General features: G+C 39.8%; 1 protein-coding gene across 2 annotated transcripts in view; it reads right to left on the bottom strand.

Annotated features, from left to right (window-relative positions):
* Nucleotides 1–23,944, bottom strand: part of CPED1 (cadherin like and PC-esterase domain containing 1) — a 154,705-nt gene that overhangs the window by 105,645 nt on the left and 25,116 nt on the right. For both annotated transcript variants that reach the window (XM_074903153.1, XM_074903155.1), the window contains exons 4-5: nt 13,518–13,624; nt 11,585–11,660 (exon numbers count right to left, since the gene is read on the bottom strand). In XM_074903153.1, the coding sequence (XP_074759254.1) occupies nt 11,585–11,660; nt 13,518–13,624 (183 nt within the window). The remainder of the gene's footprint in view (nt 1–11,584; nt 11,661–13,517; nt 13,625–23,944) is intronic.

Genomic DNA, 23,944 nt, shown 5'->3' with positions numbered 1-23,944 from the left:
CATAATGGCATTTCTCTATGGGAATTTCCACCCTGTAAAGAGACAATGGCATTTCACCATGACAATTTGCACTGGTCCCACAGAAACTACTCCTATGCATCATTTTAGTTACCTAACTGAAGTGCCTATATTAGCAAAATAGTATTTGTAGGCTTTTTCTTTAGGCAATGGAGAGAGAGCAGTCCTTGGAGCACTAAGAGAAATAATGGTTCTGAACAGCTCTCTGAAAGGGTTTATTTTTTCATTGACTACGCATGAAAACTAAGCTACTTGCTTGCAACTGCAAATAATTTCCAAAGTACAAAGTTTGATTATACAGTTTTGGTGTTCAGGCAAAACCCTAAGTATTAAATCACTTAAAGGCCCTCCACAGTGCACAGATGACTTCAGAGATCTTTTTCTGATTTATCCTGACACTGGTAAAAAGGCAAGACACAGTCCTCTGCTACTGCAACTGTCTATGGAGTTCTGGAGCCAAGCCCTGTTCCCCTGTATCCTGGTACAACCGTCAGGAACAGCCCAGTGCTGTCAGACTCTGAAGTTCAACTCCTATGGCCTAGATCTTCAAAGAGCAAGATACTGATCTGTTGACCATGAATGGGACCAAAGTTACACAAAACCCAATGAAGCCCATGACAGCTACCTCATTGCCAATGCTGCTCTAGGGGGGCAGGTAAGAGAGAGACACAGGTTGTCTTACTGTGATGGCTACAACACACAGCTGTAGGGAGAACTGTGCTTCCAGACCAAGCTCCCTACAACCTATACAACTTTTACATTAGGCCATAGCTATGTGACATGCAAAGGACAAGAATAACAGCTCTTCTCAGCTGATCATCTGAAAGACAAATTATGTCAAAGATGCACATTTTTCAGCAATTGCTTTAGTTAAAATTGCCATAATATTGAGAGAAGGGAAATGTACAAAACATAATTTTCTTATTTAAAATAAAGCAAATATTCCACTGAAAATAAGAACATGGCAGCAGAGAAGGGCTGTTCAGTTCATTACTCAGAAAGTAGAGTGTCCTCTCCTTTTTAAAATATGTTTTTAATTGTATTGCTAAGGCAACAAACAACCAATAACCAATATAGTATTAACTCAAAAGACAGAGTTTGAAAATATTGAGATGAGGTTTGTACCTATATTTACTCCACTTAAATCAGAGTTTTAGCTGGTTTAGGGAAATAGAAAAGACTATTTTGACATTAATTCATTTGTCACGATCCAGTGGACCTTTTACTGGATCTGGATATAACAAAAATAAATTAAACAATGGGTAGGGGCAGATGAAAAACAGAAGTGTCCTGAAATTCTCAAACTACTGGGTGGAAGATCCTTAGCATTGCCCTGTCATTGCAAAATGCCCCGATATAGAAAAAATGGAAACCTGACATTTCTTGGAGAAGGTTAAGCAAATTCAGAGTGTTGGTGACTATCATTGAGAACTAAAAGTTATTCCTCATGCTGTAGAGCATCCTCTCTGTATGGTGCCTTACACACCTCTGTTGGTTTTGTGTTAGCATCCACCTGGGAGAGAGCCCACTGCAAGGTGGCTAGAAGAAGGAGAAGGGGGAGTGAGATTGTCACAAGGTGCTCACTCCTTTGAGAAGACACACAGCATGTACAACATCAGGCAGAGTTAATAGGGAGTGACAGTCCCTCATTTTAGTAAATCTAGTCCTAGTAAGCAATGAATACAATTATCATATTATTAAAAAGACATCAGCAGTGCTGAACTGCAGTACACTCAGCTGCATCAGTTCTTATGGCAACTCTTCACCTGGTCTTGCACTCAAAAGCAGTAACAGTGTTTATTAGAGTTGTAAATTTGTTAATCAACATTATCATCAATGAAAATTAGCTAGTAGTGCCTTTACTGTTTGCAGTAATTGCCATGTTTTTTCCATCTTGAAATCACTCTACAAGCTGTTGTTAATTAACCAGTCCTACTGAAGTACATAAATAACATCAACATTTTATAATAGAAGAGGTGAGGCAGACTCAGCAGTAGGTATGTGTCAGGCAGCTTGTGAAACCAAGTTAGAAAGAATCCCAGCACCCTATCATGTCCAGATTACATCTCCTCTTTCAAAAATCCAAACCAGTAATTTTTTATAGCAGGCTCTAAAGATCAAAAGAAAAAAGTAAACTAGAAAATAACAGTTTCCCTTTTAAAGTGGCTATGCAGTAATTGAAAGGCTAGACAAACTGCTGTTTTTCCTGAGAAGCAGCTGCAGGCTTTGCCACAAGTACCTTTTTCTCCTGCCACTTGTGATGATCCAGTGTAAAGCAAAGGACCTGAGGCTGGAGACCTGCTTTCACTTAAAAAAAGTGCTTCACTTCCTCGAAATTCTGGCTTGAAGAAAGTTTCTTATGCTGACATCTCTGAAATTGGTACCACTGAAAACACTGACAAACAGCACCACTTTACCTCTGCCTAAGGTGTTCTCCATTATGCCATTTGGATTGGTAAGGAATCCGCTACAAGTTCTCAGCTGAATTCACATATTAGCCCTCTAACTACAGCAAGGGGTACAACATAGATCGGAGACATAGGAACAGCTGGGGGGCACATGTGAAAAGGAGGTAAAAGATCCACCAAAGCAAGTCAACATCTCCAGATCAAAAAAATTAAGCACCTCTTTGTCACATGAACTGGTGATAGATAATTGTTCTGTCAACTCCAATCTCTCAGAGTACCAGAGAGTCTCAAACAGATCAGTTGACAGTGACAACTGATATCTAATGGAGCAGCTACACTGACACCTAATGAGGCCTTTCAAGTATTTTACACAGCTATGACTTCTTGCTCCCTCTCCCCCCATCTCCGCCTCCCAAGTTACTTGTCTTTGGCTCAGAGTTCTGAGGTGTAACATGAGATTCAATGTATACACAATAAAGAATAGCTGATTTAAGAGTTACAACATGTGGCTGAGCAAAAGGTTTACCAATAGCTAGAAGTACATTTGAACAAATTAAGACTTCCTGGAGCAGAGCCAGGTCAGTGTTGACCCGGCTGCAGCCACACGGAATGGTGGTAAATGGAACACTTAGGTTAACATGAACATCTGGTGATCTGCAAACATAAGGAATTCCGCAGAAGAAGGCCCTACTGGTTGAACTAAGTGACTAACACTCAATTGAAAGAAAAGAAAACAGAAGATGAATGAGAATGTGTCCCCTTCTTTATGCTTCTTTTCATATTATCCTTTGATGTTACAAGGAGGTTTATGATACGGTTTTGCTAATTTTTTTTACTTTGTCCAAGATGAAATAGGCTATATTTTATACACTTCAAACAGGGAGCAAGGAACATTTAAGACTATTGTCTGTGAGAAAAAGGTAATTTTGTTTCTAAAGTGCCCATCAACTGTCAGATCTGTTAGAAACATTTCAAGAGAGATTGAGTCACCTTGGAAGCTCCTGGTTGTTTAATGAAGCACAAAGCTAGAGATTGGATGAAATGCAACTAAGGTGCTGTGTTTTGTTCTGAGCCCTGCATATTGTTCATTTCTTTCATAAAGGGCATTGTAAGCTCAGGACATTGTACTTGTCGTGTCTTCATTCATTTGCTTTTCTTTTTAGCAGGAAAAACATCACTTTAGATCATGAAAGTACATTAATCCTGAAAGTACAGAGTAGACTTTACTTCTGCACAGAAGCCTTCTGAACTTCCTTCTAGATTTTCACAGCAGTAGTCTATCTCTAGCAGAAGCCTGAATTGTCTCACACAGGAAAAAAGAATGATAGTCACCTCACTTCATTTCTCAGCAGCACAATATTCAGGAAGGACTGATAACAGGTCATCTCTTTCAGCCTTGAAGGTTTGCTCTCTGACAGGACATTTCACTGAGTTAGAAGAACTTCAGATTGCATCTTGTGCTGGGATCACCCATCTACCTGATTGGTGTGGGCTGCTGAAGCACAAAGAGCTTATTCTGATACAGACCAGTCAAGCTGCTACAACCTGGTTCTCTTCCAGTATTAGCTGGGCAATTTTCCAGTCTTTGTAGGTTGGAAAGGTGTGTTAAACAGCTGCAAAGATTGCTTCACATCAGGAGATGCTTTCATACAGTCTTAAACCGACTTCCGAGCACCTCCAGGACTAGGGGATTTTTATCAAAATAAAGCCTACTATCCAGTAGGATATCCAGTAGGATACTATCCAGTAGAACTTCTGCTCAGTCATGTATAGTGATCTGCTCTGAGCTGCATAGCCCTGAAAGTAATGAGCATTAAAACTGCATTTTTTTCATTTCTCAGTGTTGATTTTGGAGAGGATGGATGATTTCAGTTGAACTACTGCCGATACATGCCCTGAGGTCATTGCAGGCTTGTCACAGAAAGCAGACCTATTCCATTTAATTGCCTCCTGTTATCCATTTGACCTATCGGATGAAAGGACTCTGAAACAAAGATTAATACTCTTCTATGTCTTACCCATTAGGCCTTGAGGTTGCTAAAGAAAGAGAGAGAACCTTTAACACTCAGCTTTATAACCTATGCATTTAGAAAAGGGTGGCTGTGAAACTCAAAGCAGATGCTGAGCATTTGAAGGAAGCTAGGAAGACTAGGGGCAAACCTGGCCCCTACTGAAGTCCTGGCAAAATTTCCATTGATTTCACAGGAACATGATTTCTTGCTTGATACTTAACACTCCTGTGATGATTCTGACATGTGTTACAAGCTTCATTTCTCATATGCACATTGCTGTAGGTTCAATGTTCAACCCACTATTGACTGTTGATCTAGCTGTCCTTAAAAGGTTTTCATAATCAAAAAACGCAGTGATGCCTCCCTCTGTAATACAGTTAATCTCAAAGCAATCCACCCTGAATACTTGAATGGAGACATTTCAAACTACTAGTCATTTCTGGAAATTTATCTAAAATACATTTAATATTTTTAAAAGTTTATAGTAAAGCAGATCTAGAGGTAAAGGAACTTAAACTGTAGGTTGGAATGCACTGAAATTCATGCTAAGAACCACCTGTGAAGTTTCAGACTTAAAAAGACAAAATTATGACAGCACATCATTTTGAAACGTATGTGTTGTTTATTTTCCCCTTTAAAAACATCAGCCAATACAGCTTCAGTTTAATCATTTACCATGTTTTTTGCATGTCTATTTTGGCAGGTGGATAGAAAACAGTATTTATTAAATACAGCGTTTGCTTCTTCATTCCTAAGGTGTCCGCACAGTAAAAGATAGAGGGGTTTTTTTAATATTTTCTTCAATATTTTCCAGAAGGGCTGCCTCTTCTTTGTGCACCCTTCATACTGGAACTTAAATTTACAGATTAAACTATACAGCTCTGGAAAAAGCAACTCAGTGCAAATGCGGGCTGACTGTTACATGATTAGAGCCACAGCTACAATTACAGAATCACAGAATCATCTAGGTTGGAAAAGACCTTAAAGATCATCCAGTTCAACCACTGACTTAACACTGACAGTTCCAATTCTGTACTAGTAACAGGGTAGAATATAGAATAGTATAGACCAAGTAATTAAATTCATTTAGCTGCTTTACTTCTTTTCAGTCTCCTCATATTTATTATTAATACAGAAGTATGTTTCTGTCCTAGCTGAGATCTGACCCATCGTAAAACAAAGAAAATCCTGCCCCATGTAGTTTATAATCAAATTAACTCAAAAGAATCAGATGCTGATTTTATTGGCCTTTCTTGAGGCTCTTAGCAATTTCAGTAAGAGAAAGGTAATAGGTGCAAAACTGATCACAGCTGGTGTGAAGACATTTGTAAGGGCCAGCTGACAAAATAAATGCATCCCTCTATTAAAGAAGCATGTTCCTGTCACAGAGATGTTGCATTATTACTACAGAAAATAAATTTAATCTATAATTTCTCTCTTACTTAAGTGGCCCCACTGGGCCTTCCTTCTTCCCCTCACCTCATCACCCTTCTTGCTGAAGTGACCCAGTGATGCTGGGGACAGGCAGGGCAGATTTGCAAGGCAAGGGAGGGGAAAAGCTGGTGCAGAGTTAGCATCAGACAGTAAACATATCACATAGTGAAAGCACAGTCACACAGCTGGACTATCTTGGCTCTCCCTCCCACCCAATTTCATTAGGGTCCTGCCTATCCCAAGACCTTCTGGCTGTTGGCCAGCCCTGCAGGTGATCAAGTGAGCATTCAAGGCTGGTAGACACTCATAAAGTCTCTGCACTGGTGACACTAATAAAAAGAAATGCAGAAGGAAGGCATACAGCAAAAGTATTACTTTAAAAAGTATAGGTGATCTGGATGGGCAGAGAAAACAGCTAATCATGGCACAGGCTGGGCCATGGAAGTGATGAAGCAAGACAAATGCTTATATGGAAAAACAGACGAGTCTGGATTGCTTAGAGAACAGGAATGTTCTAAGCATTTCCACTACTTTCTCAGGCAACACCTGTCAAAGAATTTGTTGTGCATACATCAGGATGCCTTTCCTGTGCCCTAAACCAAGGCTGGGCAATTCTGCTCTCATTGTGGATCTTAGTCCTCTCTGTCTCTCAGCTGAGAGTAGTTCCAGGAGGCAGACAAGCTCAGTTCTCAGCCCAATGGTGGGATATCAAGTATGACCACCTGAAATCTCGTTGCCAGTCATGCTCCAGCCTCAGAGAGCTTCTAGGCTTTGACTGTTTGGAGGAAGATTTCATTCACAACAGCTGCAGCTTTTGCTGACCTGAGCAATAAATTCCAGGAGCCTTCCTTTATCATTCAATAGCCACACCAGAACCTCCTCATGGTCCAAGTCTCATATAGTGAGCAGATATCAGGCACCTGATTAAAAACTGGGCCAAATACCCTGCAAAAACAGGAGTGAAACAAATCTCAGACTGAGCAGCAAGCACTTAGTGTCTTCCATGCTGAATTTTAAGATCTGTTACCATTCTTATGCCTCATTACAAACCCACTGCCACATGTGCCCATCCTCCAGCAACTCCTTCTCTCACTCAATCCAATTTATCCATATTTATCACTTTTTACATTTTTGCTCCTCTAAACTCTTTTTTTAGTCTGAATTTCCTATTTTTTTTTTCTTTTCAGCAGCTCTCCTGTCTCCTAAAAAGCAGTCATCATTGGTAGGTGCATAATTCCCCCCCCCCCCCCCCCCCCCCCGATAGAATCTACCTGAATTTTCAGACTGACAAAAATATTTTCCCTTCAAGAGACAAAGCAAAGAAACAAGTACTCATCTGATACTTTCTACAACTCATTTTCTTTCCTGTACTGATATAACAGGGGTATAAGAAGGGGCATGCTCTCTTAAATATAAAACCCATCAGCTTAAGAATTGCACAATAACAAATAGAATAACATTTAAAAAAAAAATAACCTTTACCCTTGTACCCACTGCTTATCAATATCAACACTGTCATACCCACACTAAACCCAGTAATCCCATCCTTTCAGCTTTGCTGCCTGATATTTCTTTCTATGACTTAGTGAGCCTTTAATTACATCACATAATTCTTAAAGCAGCAACTTCGTGTTTTCACTTTTACAGGAAATTGCTTGGCTCCTTGGGGGACTGACTAAATGACAAACACAGTAATAACAAACCAACTGATCCTCTTCAACACGAATTGCAGAGAAACCCTGTTGATTCAAACACACAAGAATGAAAGTACGTAACTGATTTGAAAGGGAACAAACTCTTCTATGAAGGAAATACTGACGAAAACTCTTCTTTCCCCAAATAATTTTGAGGATCAAACAAATCCTAATAATTGACAACTTTGCTGTTGTTGAAAAGAAAGTTTTGTCAGAAGATGAAAGCAAGAGAAAGAAGTGAAAAGAGCTGGCTTTATCAGGTGAATGGAAGGGGAGGAGAGTATCTGAAATCTGGGCTCTAAAAGTTTGTTTTATATTATGCCTTTTTGTCCTCTTAGCCTGAAATCAAATTATTTACCCTTCTGATTCTAATTTCATCTTCTATGGGTGAATTTCACTCATAGTAAATTAGATGTCACTAAATGGGATTCATTTCTGGGTTGAGACACTCTGAGGTCTGATCTATACAAAGATGACCCCCTGTGTGCCACAGCCTAAATTCCCATTCCTGTCAGTGGACATCAGCATAGTCTGTACAGTTAGTGCGGAGCAATTCAGCTAACCCTAAATTCTGCTGAAAGTAAATGTTCTTTTGGGCTTGCTCACTCTAAACTGTACTTCTGTTCATTTTGGAAGCTTAGATACCAAGTGTTAATTAAATTCAGGTATCTACACATAGACATCTATTGCCATCTATGACATCTGGCTTCTGAGCCTCCAGCTGCTGGACCAAAAAGACATAGGTTCTGTGCCAAATTTGCCCATCCTACTGGGTATCCTATAGTCTCCAGGGTATCTCAAGTGTCATGAGACCCTTGTGTTGAAACAACTACCTCAGCCCCTAGGCCACATGCTGATGTGGAGACACCTAGATTTGAGAGATGGATTTTTTTTTTTTAAAAAAACTTTAAAACATTGCAGTTAATTGATTTTTTTTCTGTTAACTGACAGGTGAGAGTGGGCCTTTTTCTATCTGACAGTCCTTCAGAAGATTGCTAGAATAATCCTTTGTTACTGAGTGGGTAGGACTCAGAACCCTACTGACCAGCACACATACTACCTTGATTTCAATGGGATTTTGGCATCAGTCAGAAGGGCTTGTCTCTTTGCCAGGAAAGCACTAATAACATTAGTTATAACATGGAATAAGATGTTTATAAATGGCCCTTCCCTAAAGAGGACGTGTGGTGAGTTGATTCTGTCTGGACGCCAGGTGTCCACCAAAGCCACTCTACCACTCCCCTCCTCAGATGGACAGAGGACGGAAAATATAACAAAAATCTTGTGGGTCAAGATAAGGACAGGGAGAGATCATTCACAAATTACTGTCATGGGCAAACTTCACATGGGGAAAACGAATTTAATTTATTTCCAGTAAAATCAGAGTAGGATAATGATAAATAAAACCAAATCCTAAAACACCTTTCCCCACCCCTCCCTTCTTCCTGGGCTTAACTTTACTCCTGAATTCTCTACCTGCTCCTCACCAGCAGCACAGGACCCCTCACACTCTTTCCCTGCTCCAGCGTAGGGTCCCTCCCACGGGAGACAGTATTCCATGAACTTCTCCAACCTGAGTCCTTCTCATGGGCTGCAGTTCTTCACGAACTGCTCCAGTGTGGGTCCCTCCCATGGGGTGCAGTCCTTCAGGCACAGACTGCCCCAGCGTGGGTCCCCCACAGGGACTGGCACAAGTCCTGCCACCAAACCTGCTCCAGCGTGGGCTCCTCTCTCCACGGGGCCACAGGTCCTGCCAGGAGCCTGCTCCAGCCTGGGCTTCCCACATGGGGTCAGATCATCCTTTGGGTATCCACCTTCTCTACCATGGTTGTCCACAGGCTGCAGGTGAATCTCTGCTCCAGAGCCTGGAGCACCTCCTCCCCCTCCTTCTTCACTGACCTTGGTGTCTGCAGAGCTGTTTCTCTCACATATTGTCACTTCTCTCTGTGGCTGCAGTTGCTGTTAAGCAGCTTCTTTTTCCCCTTCTTAAATATATTATTCCAGAGGTGCTACCACCATCACTGATGGGTTCAGCCTTGGCCAGTGGTGGGTCTGTCTTGGAGCTGGCTGGGATTGGCTCTGTTGGACATGGGGGAGGGTTCTAGCAGCTTCTCACAGAAGCCACCCCTGTATCCCCCTGGTAGCAAAACTTTGCCACACAAATTCAATACAGGAGAAAACACTGAAGAGCTTAACAGGCCACATACAAAAAAATGGCTTGTACCACAGTTTATGGACACCGGTGAAAATGTGCATATTTTAAGGGGAAAGCTCTATGTGTGGTGAGTGCCTCTTGTGTTTGTGGTTTTTCCAGTAGCAAAATAATAAAACCACTGCAATTGGCCTTTCTCCAAGTAGCAGGGAAAACCAATGTTTTTTAAAGGCAGTCCGTTACAACATGAGTAGGAACGACCAATTCCTGAAATCCTTGAAGTTTTCTGAAATCTACACAATTTTCTACTGAAACTGGTACTTTTTCAGAATACTTTCTAATTCACTTTCCAGTGCAAGAGAATCAAGGCACTAGGCATCACTGAAGACACTTAAAACTCAGCCAAAACAGAATATATCACTTACCTGATGTAACATGTCTTCACAATAAAGGACTGTCAAGGGACCTAGATAGATGTTCATTATACTGCATGTTCCTTATGATCAGTTTTGACAATATATTTCACCAGGAAAATGGAATTTAAACTGACCCTCAACATACAGTTTTTTAAGGGAAACACTTCACACAGGTTTTAAGTATTGATCAACCTTTAAACAAAGCAGTACAAAAATTAAAAGGGAAATATGGTGTGCTTAGGTTAGGAACCACATAACCTCAACTTTAGTCAGTCATCTAAATGTCAGGTATTTAATCTAAGCTACTTGTCTAGGCTTCATTTACAGTCAATCTTGAGAGATAATTGGGTAGTAAGTACCTGCAGAGGGTAATTTCAGACACCTGTTTCAAACACATAGTTTAGGATAAAATGAAGTAGTATTTGTAGTTGCCCCACTCTCTCCACTGACTTAAGGGGAAGACTAGAATACTGCTGCAGAAGATACCTAACTTCTAAAGGGTTAAATGAGATGTAAGGAATGGATGGACTGGGTGATCTTCAAGGTCTTTTCCAACACAGACAATTCTGTGATTCTGTGAATCCTTTCCTTATGTGCTAAATATAGCATATATATAAAGGACTAAAAGGAAGAGAATAAAAGAAAAATGAAAAAACAAAAAAGAAAAAATCAGACTGACCAATCTTGTATATTTGTCTGCAAACAAGGCCAAATAGTAATGGAATAAATGTGGAGCTGGTTGTTACTGAATTACAAAGAAAAAAAAAAAGGACAACATTTCTTATAAACAAAGTTATGCAGTGAAGATAGATCATAAATGCAAAATAGCATTGATGCTGGATATTTAGTAGTGTAACTGAGATCATAATGTGTCTTTAGTTTAAATAAACCTAATATGGTGCACAACAGGTTTTTTTCAGTTTCTATTCAAAGCTGAATTTCACCCATAGTAAATTAGAATTCTCTGGCAACTCGCCCATAACCTTTAAACTTTTCTGGTTGATGATCTTAATACACAAAGGCTTTTTATCAGTAAACTATGTCTGGATGGGAACCAAATTCTGACTCCTGCTCCTTCTCCATGCCACAACATTTTTGTAAAGCTGAACAAACATATTACACCAAACCCAGGGCTTGGAAGTGTAAACACCAACACACTTTATTAACACAAACCAGTCCAAAAATGAGACACTTATAGCTAAATTATTTCTGCAGTATGCAATAGCTAAACAATGCAATATCTTTACCTGAAAAGATAGTGCATAACTATAATCTGTATTTAAGTGGTATCTGAAATGGATTCTCATTCTTGTTTATTTTTTTTCCCTCTAAGCATTCATGACTAAAAATTAAAAGGAACTGTAAGTCTGACAGTCTCATTTCAGAGACGTCCTGTGACAAGTATTAAAAGACCATCATCACATATGCAGATCTGAAGAAATTAGGTTACCTGAAAAGGCTTTTGTTATCTGGCATAATCCCTCTTTTCTGCAAAGGAAATGCTGGATTTCTGGAAGTAGGTTAACCTGTATGTAAAAAGAGAAGCTTTAATGATTTCATTCAGAGAAGCGCTCTTTCTCCTGGAGCCTTCAATGGGTTTGTGTTTTATTTATCAGAGACACCTCATGTGCTAAACTCCTGTCACTGTCAAAAGGGAATGACAAGTTTGCCATCTCTGCAACATGGCATAATGAAGTTAAAGTGTGGGCTCTTCCTCCATTGGCCATCACAAACCAAAATTTTAGACTTACCAATCTCCTCCTGGCTGCTGAGTTTTCACCCTTCCCTGCCCCCTTTTCAGTTTCTTCAGTTTCTCTGTCCTCTGCCAGTTATCAATCACTGTCTCTCCCTGTGTGGAAATAGCCTAAAGCAGCTAAATCATACCCAGGTTCTGTAACAAGGAACTGTGTTGCACCCGTGGTATGGACATGCCAGCAGCGAGTAATGTTTGTCCAATATTTAATGTTATCCGGAGATATGGGCCATCTGGTTTAAGTCCCTGATGTGCTGCAGACTTCCTGAGAGAACTTGGACAATTCCTTTGATCACCTTGTGTCTCAGTTATTCATGTGTGAAACTTCTAGACATTGCAGAGTGCTGTAAGAATTATTATATTGCACAGTATTAGAGGCTCAGATACAAAAATATGCGTAGAATGAGCAAGAAGCCGTTTGCAGAAGCCTAGGGTTTTTTGATCTGAGACCTGAATCTAAAGCATGCATATTTCTAGTACACTAGAACTGCTATAAAAATTTAATTTTTGATACACTTAGATAAGGCATCCCTGTCACAGGGAACCCCAGTGGACGTGCTCCTAGCCCTGCCTTCTGTGGACATGTAGTTGTCTTTTGTATCCTCATGAACATGTTCCTACCTGAACTAAGTACCTTTCAAAAGCAGCTCTCTTCTTCCCAGTTCCCCAAGTCAGAGTCTATACTTTTGGGTCTTACCATTATTATCTGTGCCATTTTACTTGAAATACAAGCCAAACTGTATCCATGCTTTGGTCACATTTTTTCAAAGAAAGACCTCAGTTTAAGTGACTTATGTATTTTTTACCAACAGGTCAGGTGCTTATTTAGACATGTGCCTATCTAAGTAACCTAAACTGTGTCCACCACACACTCAAATGAAAAAAAAAAAAAGAAAATCCTGAAAATACCAAGAAATATCAGCACCGCTGATGTTTTGGACTGTGAGTAATCAGATTGCAGCGCCAGAGCAAGGAACTCTCACGAAGGCCCTGGAGGAGGACACTGGTCCAGCTTGCACATTATCAATTGTAGGAGCACTGTCACTGTTTGGACACATGCTCAAATTAGATTAAACTCAATAGGGATATTAGATGCAAAGCCTGCAACACCTAAATTAGTCCAGCTTTATCTTCTGCCTATGATATTATATTGAAATACTGCATGCATTTGCTTGCTGTTTCTCCTGATTTCTAAGTTCTCTTTTCCAATGGGGTAAATTACTTAAATTTCCCTTGACTTCTGTAGATGCTTTTGCTGCTTGAAATGCTGGCTGAGGGTGGCCAAGAACTCGAAAGTTCAAGCTGAAGAAGAGAAAAGGAAAATTTGACACTCAGTTGTACCAATTTTCAGTATTTACACAGAAATACTTACATCCAAAATAACATACTATGTCCAAATGAGAAATTGCTTTTGATCACTGTATGTAATATAAAGACAAAGGAAATGTTGGTATCTGACAAATACTCCTCAGTAGATAGGAAGCTTGAAAAAACATTTTAATTGCTGTTAAACCACACTGCTGCAGTATAAAACAAGCATTAGATGCTTTTCTTCTCATGAGTGAGTGCTGAAAATTTGGGCTAGCCCTGTCCTCCTATTCCCACAAAGGATAACACAATAATCTTGTACCTTCTGGAATAACTCTAGATGATGAAAGTTTTCCATTTGAATGCAGCCAGTACCATCATTTTTTCTGGAAGATAAGCAGATCAAAAGATCCCAAGGGCTTATACCACCTATCAGGGAAGAAAAGAAGCATATTGAGAAAAAAAAATACCATGTAATTCCTATTTGAACAAAAAAATACTTAGAGTCAAATCCTGAGGAATAGCAAACTGTCGGAATGCTAAGTCCATGAACAGCTACAGGTGTCAGAAGGAAAAAATACACATTCGCTATCACAGTTCAAACTTTGGAACTATATTTAGGTATTTCACCGCTGGCACCTCCTGTTATACCTGCCTGCTGATGTCCAGTCCCCTGATGTTTGACCTGTTTATCATTCAGAAATGAAAAAGTTCATTAACGTGGGCTGCTTTAATTTGTCTTCTTTTTTCCTGAACTGGTCAACAGGCACACTTATAACACACATCCATGCTCTTGCACACATCAGGAATTTCTAGCCTGAATTTTGATATAGTGGCTTCCTAAATATTAGACACCAGATTGCCAACATCTAGAACTGGTGTAGAAGTGAGAATTAAGTTGCACTGAGCAAGTAGCTAGCTTCTGAGCTAGCTCTGATGGTTCCTTTCTGGAGCGAAGTTGAGCTTTGACACCATGGGATTCTATTATAAGGAAACAAGCAACACCAGAGTCAGAGATGTCTGCCTGAAGAAGAGACAAAACTAAATTGCATCAATTAAAAAACCACTGTGGATTAGAAGATATAAATAGGTCTTGGAGTTTGCCCATATTGCAGCATGTGGTGTGATGTAGAAATGCCAATGCAGCTTCAGATGAGCTTGGTCAGCTTCCTCAAGTGGTTATTTGTTTTCTTCTGTATATAGCCTTCATCTTCTGGACTAGTTAGAGACAGTGGCATCTCTCAAAAGATTAACAGAATCACTACATCTGTTGAGGACACCATGAATATGTTCAATAAAGGGTAACCCATTTCAGTGACAGGATGACAATTAGAAATAAAAAGCTTCCAAACAGAAAGGACAGCCAAAGAAATGGTGCAGCATCCAAGGCAGGGTATAACATTAGGTCAAAGCTCTCTGCAGGACACCTATTTCAGAGACTGGTTGATTGGTTCTTTTTCCCAAGGTTGGGAAGATTACATGCATTTTATTCCATTTTGTGCTATCCATCTGTGATACCTTCCTAATTTTATTAGATTATCCCCTAAATTTGGTCCCACTAATGGCTCACAGAGATATTTATTTTGGCTGATTTCCTTCTCCAAAATGGAATTTTTTCCATTGCACATTCACAAATGCCAAGTAAGGTGAAGATTTCACTTAAGGAGATTTAACATGCAATTTACATTAAGTACCATAATGAACTGGTTGTACAGGACTATCACCTTTTTATGTTTATAAGCAGCGTGAAAAAGGCAAAGAGATGAATTTTCAGGTACACTGCATCCATTAATGTAAAGAATTCTTCAACTTCACATTACAAAAAACAGTTTATGGTATAAAAATAATTAAGGCATATGAAATTTAGGCAAGATAGATTCACTGTGGGCTCCTTTGTGAAAGAAAGAAACAAAAAACTGGAGACAGATAAAAATGGCACAGATAGCAAATGAATGAAACATTAAAGAAACATACAAGCAAATACTTCACTTTAGTGCAAAAGATTGACAGTGTTAACAACCTACTAGATGACCTCACCTTCTGTGTGATTATCAGATAAGCAAGATGTTATGCCTTTGACTAGTAAACGCCTCTGAATAAATCATTATAATTACATATAAAGCACAATGCCTAGCTGTGTGCAAATTGAAAAGGAGCTAGAGGGAACACCATTCCTCAGCAGCAGTTAATTTCCTTCCCTTGTTTATTATTACACATCCTGGCCAGGGATGAATTTGATCCCTGACTCCAGAGGACATGCTGCACTGTGTATCATTTGCCTTTAGGACACAGCAGAATGATTGATATGAGTGTATGAAAGAGAAGAGAAAAAAAGGAAAAAGGATCCTCAGACCTGGCATGTTTCTGAGCCAGTGACCAGGACGTAGAACAGTTAACTGCTAGGAACAATTTTTAATTTTTCAGGAGGGGTTGAATGCCTGCCATTATCTGTGGTTTCTGTTTAGAGTAATTAGACATCTAGCCAGTTATTTCAGTACAGAACAATCAGAACTGAAACATGTCTATTTATAGAATACAAGAGACTTCCTATTAGAAAAACAGCATACACCTAGTTCTGTCTCTCAGATTCAGGCTGACAAAGCAGCGTAACTTCTATTGAAATGTATCAACACATTCCTCATCAACTACACCTGACAAAATGTTCTTGCAAAACAAAAATGAAAAAGGCATGTGTTACAATGGTCAATTAGTTCTGAAACAAGACTCCTCTGTGAATAGATATAGCCTAGAAAATGCCCGTGTCATTCATCTCACAGCTTCATTTTTTTGTGGAAAATGAACATCTATGATCATGAGACCATGGGTCTGTCTCCCTTCTGCAAATGTAATAATTATAAAACTATATCTAAGCAAAAAAAATGCTAGTGTTACTAACATTCCAGTAACACAGAAAATCCCTTTCAAATTATTTCTATAGTAAAGTAAGGTACAACATGTGAGCATTCTACAATAAAAGAGAAAGGCAGAACAAAAGTGACAGCAGTAACACAAGTAATCTGCATGGAAAACTCCTATTTCAAAATGATTTTAAGAGATGTTTAATGAAGAAGCATTAATAATGACCATATTATTCCACTGTCAATGTTTTGCTGGTTTCCTGCAGACTTTACACCTGAAGCAGGCTTTGATAAGACATTTGGAGTGGAAGATGCTTCATATCAGAAAAATTTAACTACTACCAATTTGCATCAAGCCTTTTCCACATAAAGGGCTTTGTCTAGTTATAGAAATCGTGTTTGCTTTATTCAGTAAGCCAGTGGAGCTCAGCATGCAGGAGCAGCAGACCAGTTAAACAGTATGAAATCCCACCTCACGGACATAGGCTCTACTGCTTTGTATTACTTTGCATTTGGACAACCAGAAGAGTGGTAACTTAAGATAAAAATATGCAATTGTATGTTCATCCTCTCTCTGAGCATCTTTTCGAAACAAGATTTTTTAGTTCAGTCTGTTAATTAAGGCCTTGCCTACACAAGGAATGTTCATCTGCAGAATTACATCTTATTATGCAGGCAAAGTGATCTTAATGTGGATATTAATGTGGCAATGTGATGCTTTTATTCATCAGTCTTTTTTGTCAGTTCTTTCCCTCTCTTCTCCTCCAGTCTTTGTAGTCCCATCTTAAAAAAGTGTTTGTGTACATGAAATGTGTATCTCATGTTTACCTGAGAATATCAACTTGAGTTGCTAATCCAAGTATCAGTAGTACAGTGCACTTTCATTCCAATCAGCTGGGACCACTTTTAGTTACTCTTATTCTGAATGAGTCAAAGTACATGCTATTCAATTCAGCGAGCAATAGGTTTCAACTGAAAATTAATATAATATACAAGTTAAAATTTTCAACAAGAAATTACTGGTTTTGTTGGCTTTGACTGACATCACTTGGAATAATTAAAATGATTAATGTGGAAAAATAATTTAAAATATAATAATCTAGGGAGAAAACCAAATGTTTTTAGCACTAGGAAAAAAATGGTTTTAGAAATAAGAATGCAGACACCAATAAAATCATTTAACTTTTTCTATAAAAATATTCTTCAGAGTGGATTTTTATTCTGATATCATACATCAAAGTGAACATAAAATGAGAACTGTAGGATTTGGTGGAGTTTTAAGCTTACACCACATACATTTTATAGATGAACTTCAAGAATTTCTGAAGGTGATTTCTAAAATGAAGTGGTCTTATTCCAGCCTTTGAAACTACCACATTCTCCCCATGAGCTATGGCATTGGAGGCTGGATTTTGCAGGAAAACTGTTAGATGCATGCAGCTCCATGGAGTTCTTAATCTCTTATGTGTATACATAGACAAATATTTGATTTAACCAAATGAGTAAGTTTCATCTCAAAACCAATGCTTGAAATTTCATTCTTCAGTTAAGGTCCCCGTCCTGAATTTTGAAATGAAGGAACTTTGAAAATCAAATACAATTTTCATCTTTTATGTTCATCTTCCTGTACTTCATTCATTCTGGAAAATGAAAAGTCCGGTCGGTTTATTTTTATTTTAATTTCATGTTGATCTGCAATTTTGCACTCACACCATCACCCTCACATTAATCAATTTACAAGCCCTAGAGGATAAGAAGACAAGAAACAGCCACAAATTTTTTTTGTCAATAACATACCATGTAAAACTAGTCCAATTTCTTTTCACAGAGTAACTGATTCAGTGAACAAAGGGAAGAGTAACTATGAAACAGTTTAATTTTAGTAAGTCTTTAGACACTGTTTCCACATAACATACCTATAAGGTGAGTGCACAGCTATTTGGAAAAATGAAGACCACTATAAAGTGGATTTTTTTTTGAGCAGAACCTCAAAGGATACCCCACCATATATTCAGTTCTGTTCAAATTTTTCAGTAACAAATTGAGTGATGTAATAGCAAGTACATTTATAAATAGCAAATAACACCAAGTTGAGGGGAACAAGTTGAGGGAAAGAATAAACACTTTGGAAGCCATGATCAGAAATCAAAATAAATTTGATAAACGGTACAAATTCAACCTGAGGAAATTCAAAACAAGTTAAAAGTGTGTAGTGGGTTGACCTTGGCTGGATGCCATGTGCCCACCAAAGCAAGTCTATCACTCCCCTCCTCACATGGACAGGGAAGAGGGAAAAAAGAAAAGAAAAGCTCATGTGCCAAGATAAGGACGGGGAGAGTTCACTCACCAGTTAGCATCACAGGCAAAGCAGACTTGGTTTGGGGAAAAAATAATTTAATTTATCACCAGTCAAATCAGAGTAGGATAATGAGAAATAAAACCAAACCCTAAAAACACCTTCCCTCACCCCTCCCTTCTTCCTGGGCTTAACTTCACTCCTGATATCTCTACCTCCCCTCCCGAGCAGTGCAATAGGATGGGGAATGGGAGTTGTGGTCAGTTCATCACATGTTGTTTCTGCCAGTCCTTCCTCTTCAGGGGAGGACTCCTCACACTCTTTCCCTGCTCCAGCGTGGGGTCCCTCTCACAGGAGACAGTCCTCCATTAACTTCTTCAATGTGAGTCCTTTCCATGGGCTGCGGTTCTTCACAAACTGCTCCAGCATGGTTCCCTCCCAGGGGGTGCAGTCCTTCAGGCACAGACTGCCCCAGCGAGGGTCCCCCACGGGGTCACAAGTCCTGCCACCAAACCTGCTCCAGCGTGGGCTCCTCTCTCCACAGGGCCACAGGTCCTGCCAGGAGCCTGCTCCAGCGTGGGCTTCCCACGGGGTCACAGCCTCCTTGGGGCATCCACCTGCCCTGGCGTGGGGTCCTCCATGGGCTGCAGGTGGAGATCTGCCCCACCATGGGCCTCCACGGGCTGCAGGGCACAGCTGCCTCACCACGGGCTGCACCGCGGGCTGCAGGGGCATCTCTGCTCCAGAGCCTGGAGCAACAACTCCCCCTCCTTCCTCACTGACCTGCGTGTCTGCAGAGCTGTTTCTCTCACATATTCTCACTCTTCTCTTCTGTTGGTTGTGTGGAGCAGGTTTTCCCCTGCTTCTTAAATATATTATCCCAGAGGCACTATGACTGTCATTGATGGGCTCGGCCTTGGCTAGCGGTGGGTCTGTCTTGAAGCCAGCTGGCATTGGCTCTGTGGGACATAGGGGAAGCTTCTAGCAGCTTCTCACAGAAGCCACCTCTGTAGCCCCCCTGCTACCAAAACCTTGTCATGTAAACCCAATACAAAGTGCTATAATTCAGAAGGAGAAATCAGACAGACAGATACAATGGGTCAGAGAGCACTACTGCATAAAAGGACCAGACTGATAACCTGCATATGAATTAACGATATAATATTGTTGCAACCCACCCACACTCCCCCCAAAATAGAAATAACTTTTGAGTTGTGGGCAAAGATTTATTGGTGCTGAAAGAGTTGAATCCTCCCCTTTAGAACTGCAGTTTGAATTTATTCCATGTCAGTTCACCACAGAATTCTAAATAATAGGGTCTATTTCTTTATAATCGTAACCCCTCAGACATTAGGAATTCTAACCAATCTGTTTATGAGTGTTACATACAAGGAACTGGGGGCAATTTCGCTGCTGTAGTTGCTGTTGGTCATACCTGACCAGTAAAGCTGTTTCTCAGTTTTGGAAAATATGGTTTCAGTAGCAGTCTACAAGAAGGAGGTGGGTTTTGGAAGACCTTGTACTGGGTCTGACTGGAATGGAGTTAATCCTCTTCCTAGCAGCCCACACAGTGTTGTCTTATCAATTTATTACCAAACCAGTGTTTATAATGTATTTTAGTTATGGCTGAACAGTGCTTGCATAGTGGCAGCACCTTCTCTGTGTCTCACCTGCAGTGAGTAGCTGGGGAGTGACACAGCCAGTACAGCTGACCCCAACTGACCAAAGGGATATTCCATACTATATGCAGTCATTCTCAGCAATAAAAGCTGGAGGAAGAAGGAAGAAGGGGGGAGACACATTCGGAGTGGTGAAGTTTGTCTTCCCAAGTAACCATTATGTGTGCTGGAGCCCTGCTTTCCTGGAGATGGCTGAACACCTGCCTGCCAATGAGAAGTGGAGAATGAATTCCTTGTTTTGGTTTGCTTGTGTGCAGCTCTTACTTTACCTGTTCAACTGTCTATATCTCAACCCACAAGTTTTCTCACTTTTATCCTTCTGATTTTCTCCCTCATCCCACCAGGTAGGAGTGAGTGAGCAGGTGGGTGGGGCTTAGTTGTCAGCTGGGTTAAACCACTACAGCATAGAGTAAATTTTTACCCATCCAAAATAAATTGTCCTCTTTAATCACTGGAGGCAGGATACAAAGTAAACATTTTAATTTGGAGCAAAGATTATATAAAGAAAAAATTCTAACCACAAGGATGAAGTGCTGGAATACATTATTTTAAGGAGTCTACAGAACCCCTGTCAAGGGAGATAACAAGATTTGTACATGATGGTTTTTTGTCTATTTCCAGGCACCTCTGAACTATATGGATGTGAAGAGAAGATTTTCAGAAAAAGGTATTGTTTAAGTACTGATGCATTAAACTGTATTCAAATGTATTTTTGGCATGTTACAATCCTGATCTGAAAAAAATATATGATGAATGTAAGTTTTAGCTTCATGAATCACGAGTCTTCACAGTCTACAGGGAAAAGTAAAAGTCAAACTCCTCTGCTCCTGCAGGGTAATGGAGTGAGCACAGACTGAACAGAGTTTGGTGAGGAGGCACATATTTATGGAAATATCTTCTTGTGAACAAACCCAACTTTAAAAAAGACAGAGGAATATGTTTTATAAAACAGGCTTCGTCCCTGCAATGTAGTCAATTTATAGGAGCCAATAGTTTGCTAGTCAAGAGTTTATAGAGTGAAAGAACTACAAGATGTCTGAAAGACAGAACTACTGTCTCAGTGCCTGTCTCTGGACTCTGGGCTGGATTTTATGACCCTCAGCATCTCAGAAGGCAGAAGCATCAGGCAGGCTGCATGACAGGGATTGGGGACATGGGAATCCTACACCTCTGAAGATCTGAGCTTCAGTGATAACACTTCAGGGAAAAATATCCTTTGAAGCCTATTTCTGGCTATGGCAGTTCGGCTGTCTCACTTGTGCAAAGATCAGAGTGCCGCTTGTTGGACTGAATGATTTCTTTTTATTAATGATACAGCCTTTTACAAGTTTTTGATATCACTGTTTCATTTGTACGGATATCCCTAAAGGAATGTCTTATACCTAGGAGTGCAGGAATTTTCCCCTTAAAGAAGTAGTTTTTGGAAGTAATTTAATTTTTCTTTTGGCATGGCTCTTGATAGTCGTGAGCTATCACCAGTTTGAACTCACTATGACAACAATGAAGAAACAGTCACTCTGATGAGTGAAGATAGTGTAGGAACATGGCAAGATTTCTGATATTTTCTGAACTATTCTGGAAAGCAGCTCTTCACCTGTCCATGTGCAAACCTTTCACTGTTTCACACAGTGTGCTCCATATTATTTGTTGAGACAGATTGTACTCTGTCATAATGTACAGTCCAGTCACCACCTGCTTAACTAGACAAATTAGGCTGAAATCTTTTGGCACAATAATTGCAGTGTAGCATTATAAGTGCAAAACAAAACCCCAAAACCACTCTATGTATGAGATTATTGGACGCAGCCAACTCATTCACAAAATACTTCATACAGTTGATGTATGGCTGCCAGGAAAAGGCTGCAGGAATTCTAAGGACAGTCATTATTCACACCCTTTGAGGATGATCAGGGTTTTATTATGGCTCAGCTACCCCTAACTAAGAGGATCTGAAGCACCAAGGGTAGTATTCTTTGTGGAGGAGAGGCTGGTGTGAACCAAGTGAAACCAGACTAATTCCAAGGACAGCTTATCTGTCCCTGAACAGCTTAGCACAAAACACTGCCCTGTGCTCAAGAATTAAGGCACAGTCACACCTGAGTTCAGCATTTGGAGAGTGAGACAGCCATCTGAAGTCCTATCACAGTGCCTCACCCATAAAAACAGGGTAATGCTTGACTATTCTGTATGTCTTCTGCAAATACTATGGAGAGATGTTATGCCTAACTACAAATAGGGTGGCATAATGCTTCCACTCTTGTCTGAAAAACAGATGAAAGAGAGTTATTTTATTACTGTTTCCTTATATCAGGAAGAGCCAGGCTGCAAGCCTGCTTTCCTTGTCAATCCAAATCAGAATTTTAAAAGTACAAAAATAAATGAGTGTAACAAGACAAGAGCTACCTGTTTCTCACAGAACTCTTCTCATATTTGGCAAGATGTTTTCCTTTTTCCACCTGGTCTCAGACTCTAAAACTGTCTTGGACCTACCTCCCAAGTCAAGCAGTTACCATCTTCCTTACTGGAGTAATTGATAATACAGGGAAAATGACTTTCTCTAAAAGAAGCAAAAGAAATCTATTGCAGGCATAAATACAATGAAGAAGAGACAAGACAATCTTTGCTCCATTTATATCATATTCAGTCATGCAATAGACTAACATTCCTTTCTTCAATCAACAAATTACCCTACTATAAGAAACAACCACAAAAGAATTTGCAGACCTGCAGCAGATGATTTAAAGTGGTGGTTTTCAATTTGCAGATAACTGTCTGTAAGACAACAAAAGGTAATGCATAAAAAAATGCAGTAAAATTAAACCATATCCACCTATTTTTCTGTATAACCAAAGAATGAGTAGAATACTGGAAATAAAAGTAACTAAAGCACATTCAAAAACTATATTCATCTGATATGGGGAGAAGAGTACTGCAGTATGTAGACAGGTGCATTAGATGCTTCTTAATTTATCAGGGAGAGACCGTGTCAAGCTAAGAATAATTCTCCAATGAGTTGTATTACAGACTGTGGCTCTAAAAACCTACAGTTTTTATCATGGCATAATCTGTCAATTCAAGCTATGAAAATATGCTGTCAAAATACTTTCTGAACTAGTGTAGAATTCAATAGCAAACAAAAGAAAAATATGTAGTCCTGACCCTATGGCAAACACAAAAAAATACCCAAGCCTGTTATTCCACTTCTGTGCTTACAGACAGTGCATTGGATGAATATTCAGATTACTCTGGTATGCTCTCCACACATGTACTTTCTGCATAGCAAGCCTTAGTGAAACCAAAAGCATCTAGTAATCCAATACCTTATGCTCCACCTGGATGCAAGCTAAAAAGGTTTCCAATCCTAGTTGCTTCCCAATGCTGGAATTCTTACTTTATACATATTTAATACACCAGGTAGGCTACCACAGTCAAAGCTGCTAGATATGTTTCTCACTCGCACAAAAAAGCATTGTGCGACTGAGACCTTACTTTCTCTGATGGAAGTACTAGTTAAAGCACATAGCTGTCACAGATCTGCCAAAGCTCAGCTAATCCATCTGTGTAGGTGCTTCCTTACCTGCTGTGAAGTTGGATAAATAAACTGACAGAAAAGCCAGATTGAAAGATAGTATACTGACAGTGGACTGGGCTGAAGAACGAGGTGAAAACTGGAAAGAGAAGATGTGCATGTGTGGAGGAGTGTCATGCAGTTGAGGTATGTAGGGATAAGACTGGGGTGAAGAACTTCATGGGGAAAGCAACTCAATAGTTAAGGAAGTTATTGTCCAAATGCTCTAGCTGTCACAGGCGTTGGAGAACTTGCAATGATGTCCCTGCCCTGGTAGCAGGGTTTGGGGCTGAGCATGAGAGGTGGCAGTGCACTACCCAAGAATCAAAGATTTACCAGATTTTCACA

This window comes from Athene noctua, chromosome 3 (assembly GCF_965140245.1).
Source record: "Athene noctua chromosome 3, bAthNoc1.hap1.1, whole genome shotgun sequence".
NCBI lineage: Eukaryota > Metazoa > Chordata > Aves > Strigiformes > Strigidae > Athene > Athene noctua.
The sequence above is the reverse complement of the archived record's forward strand: the minus strand, read 5'-3'. Positions and strand labels throughout refer to the sequence as shown.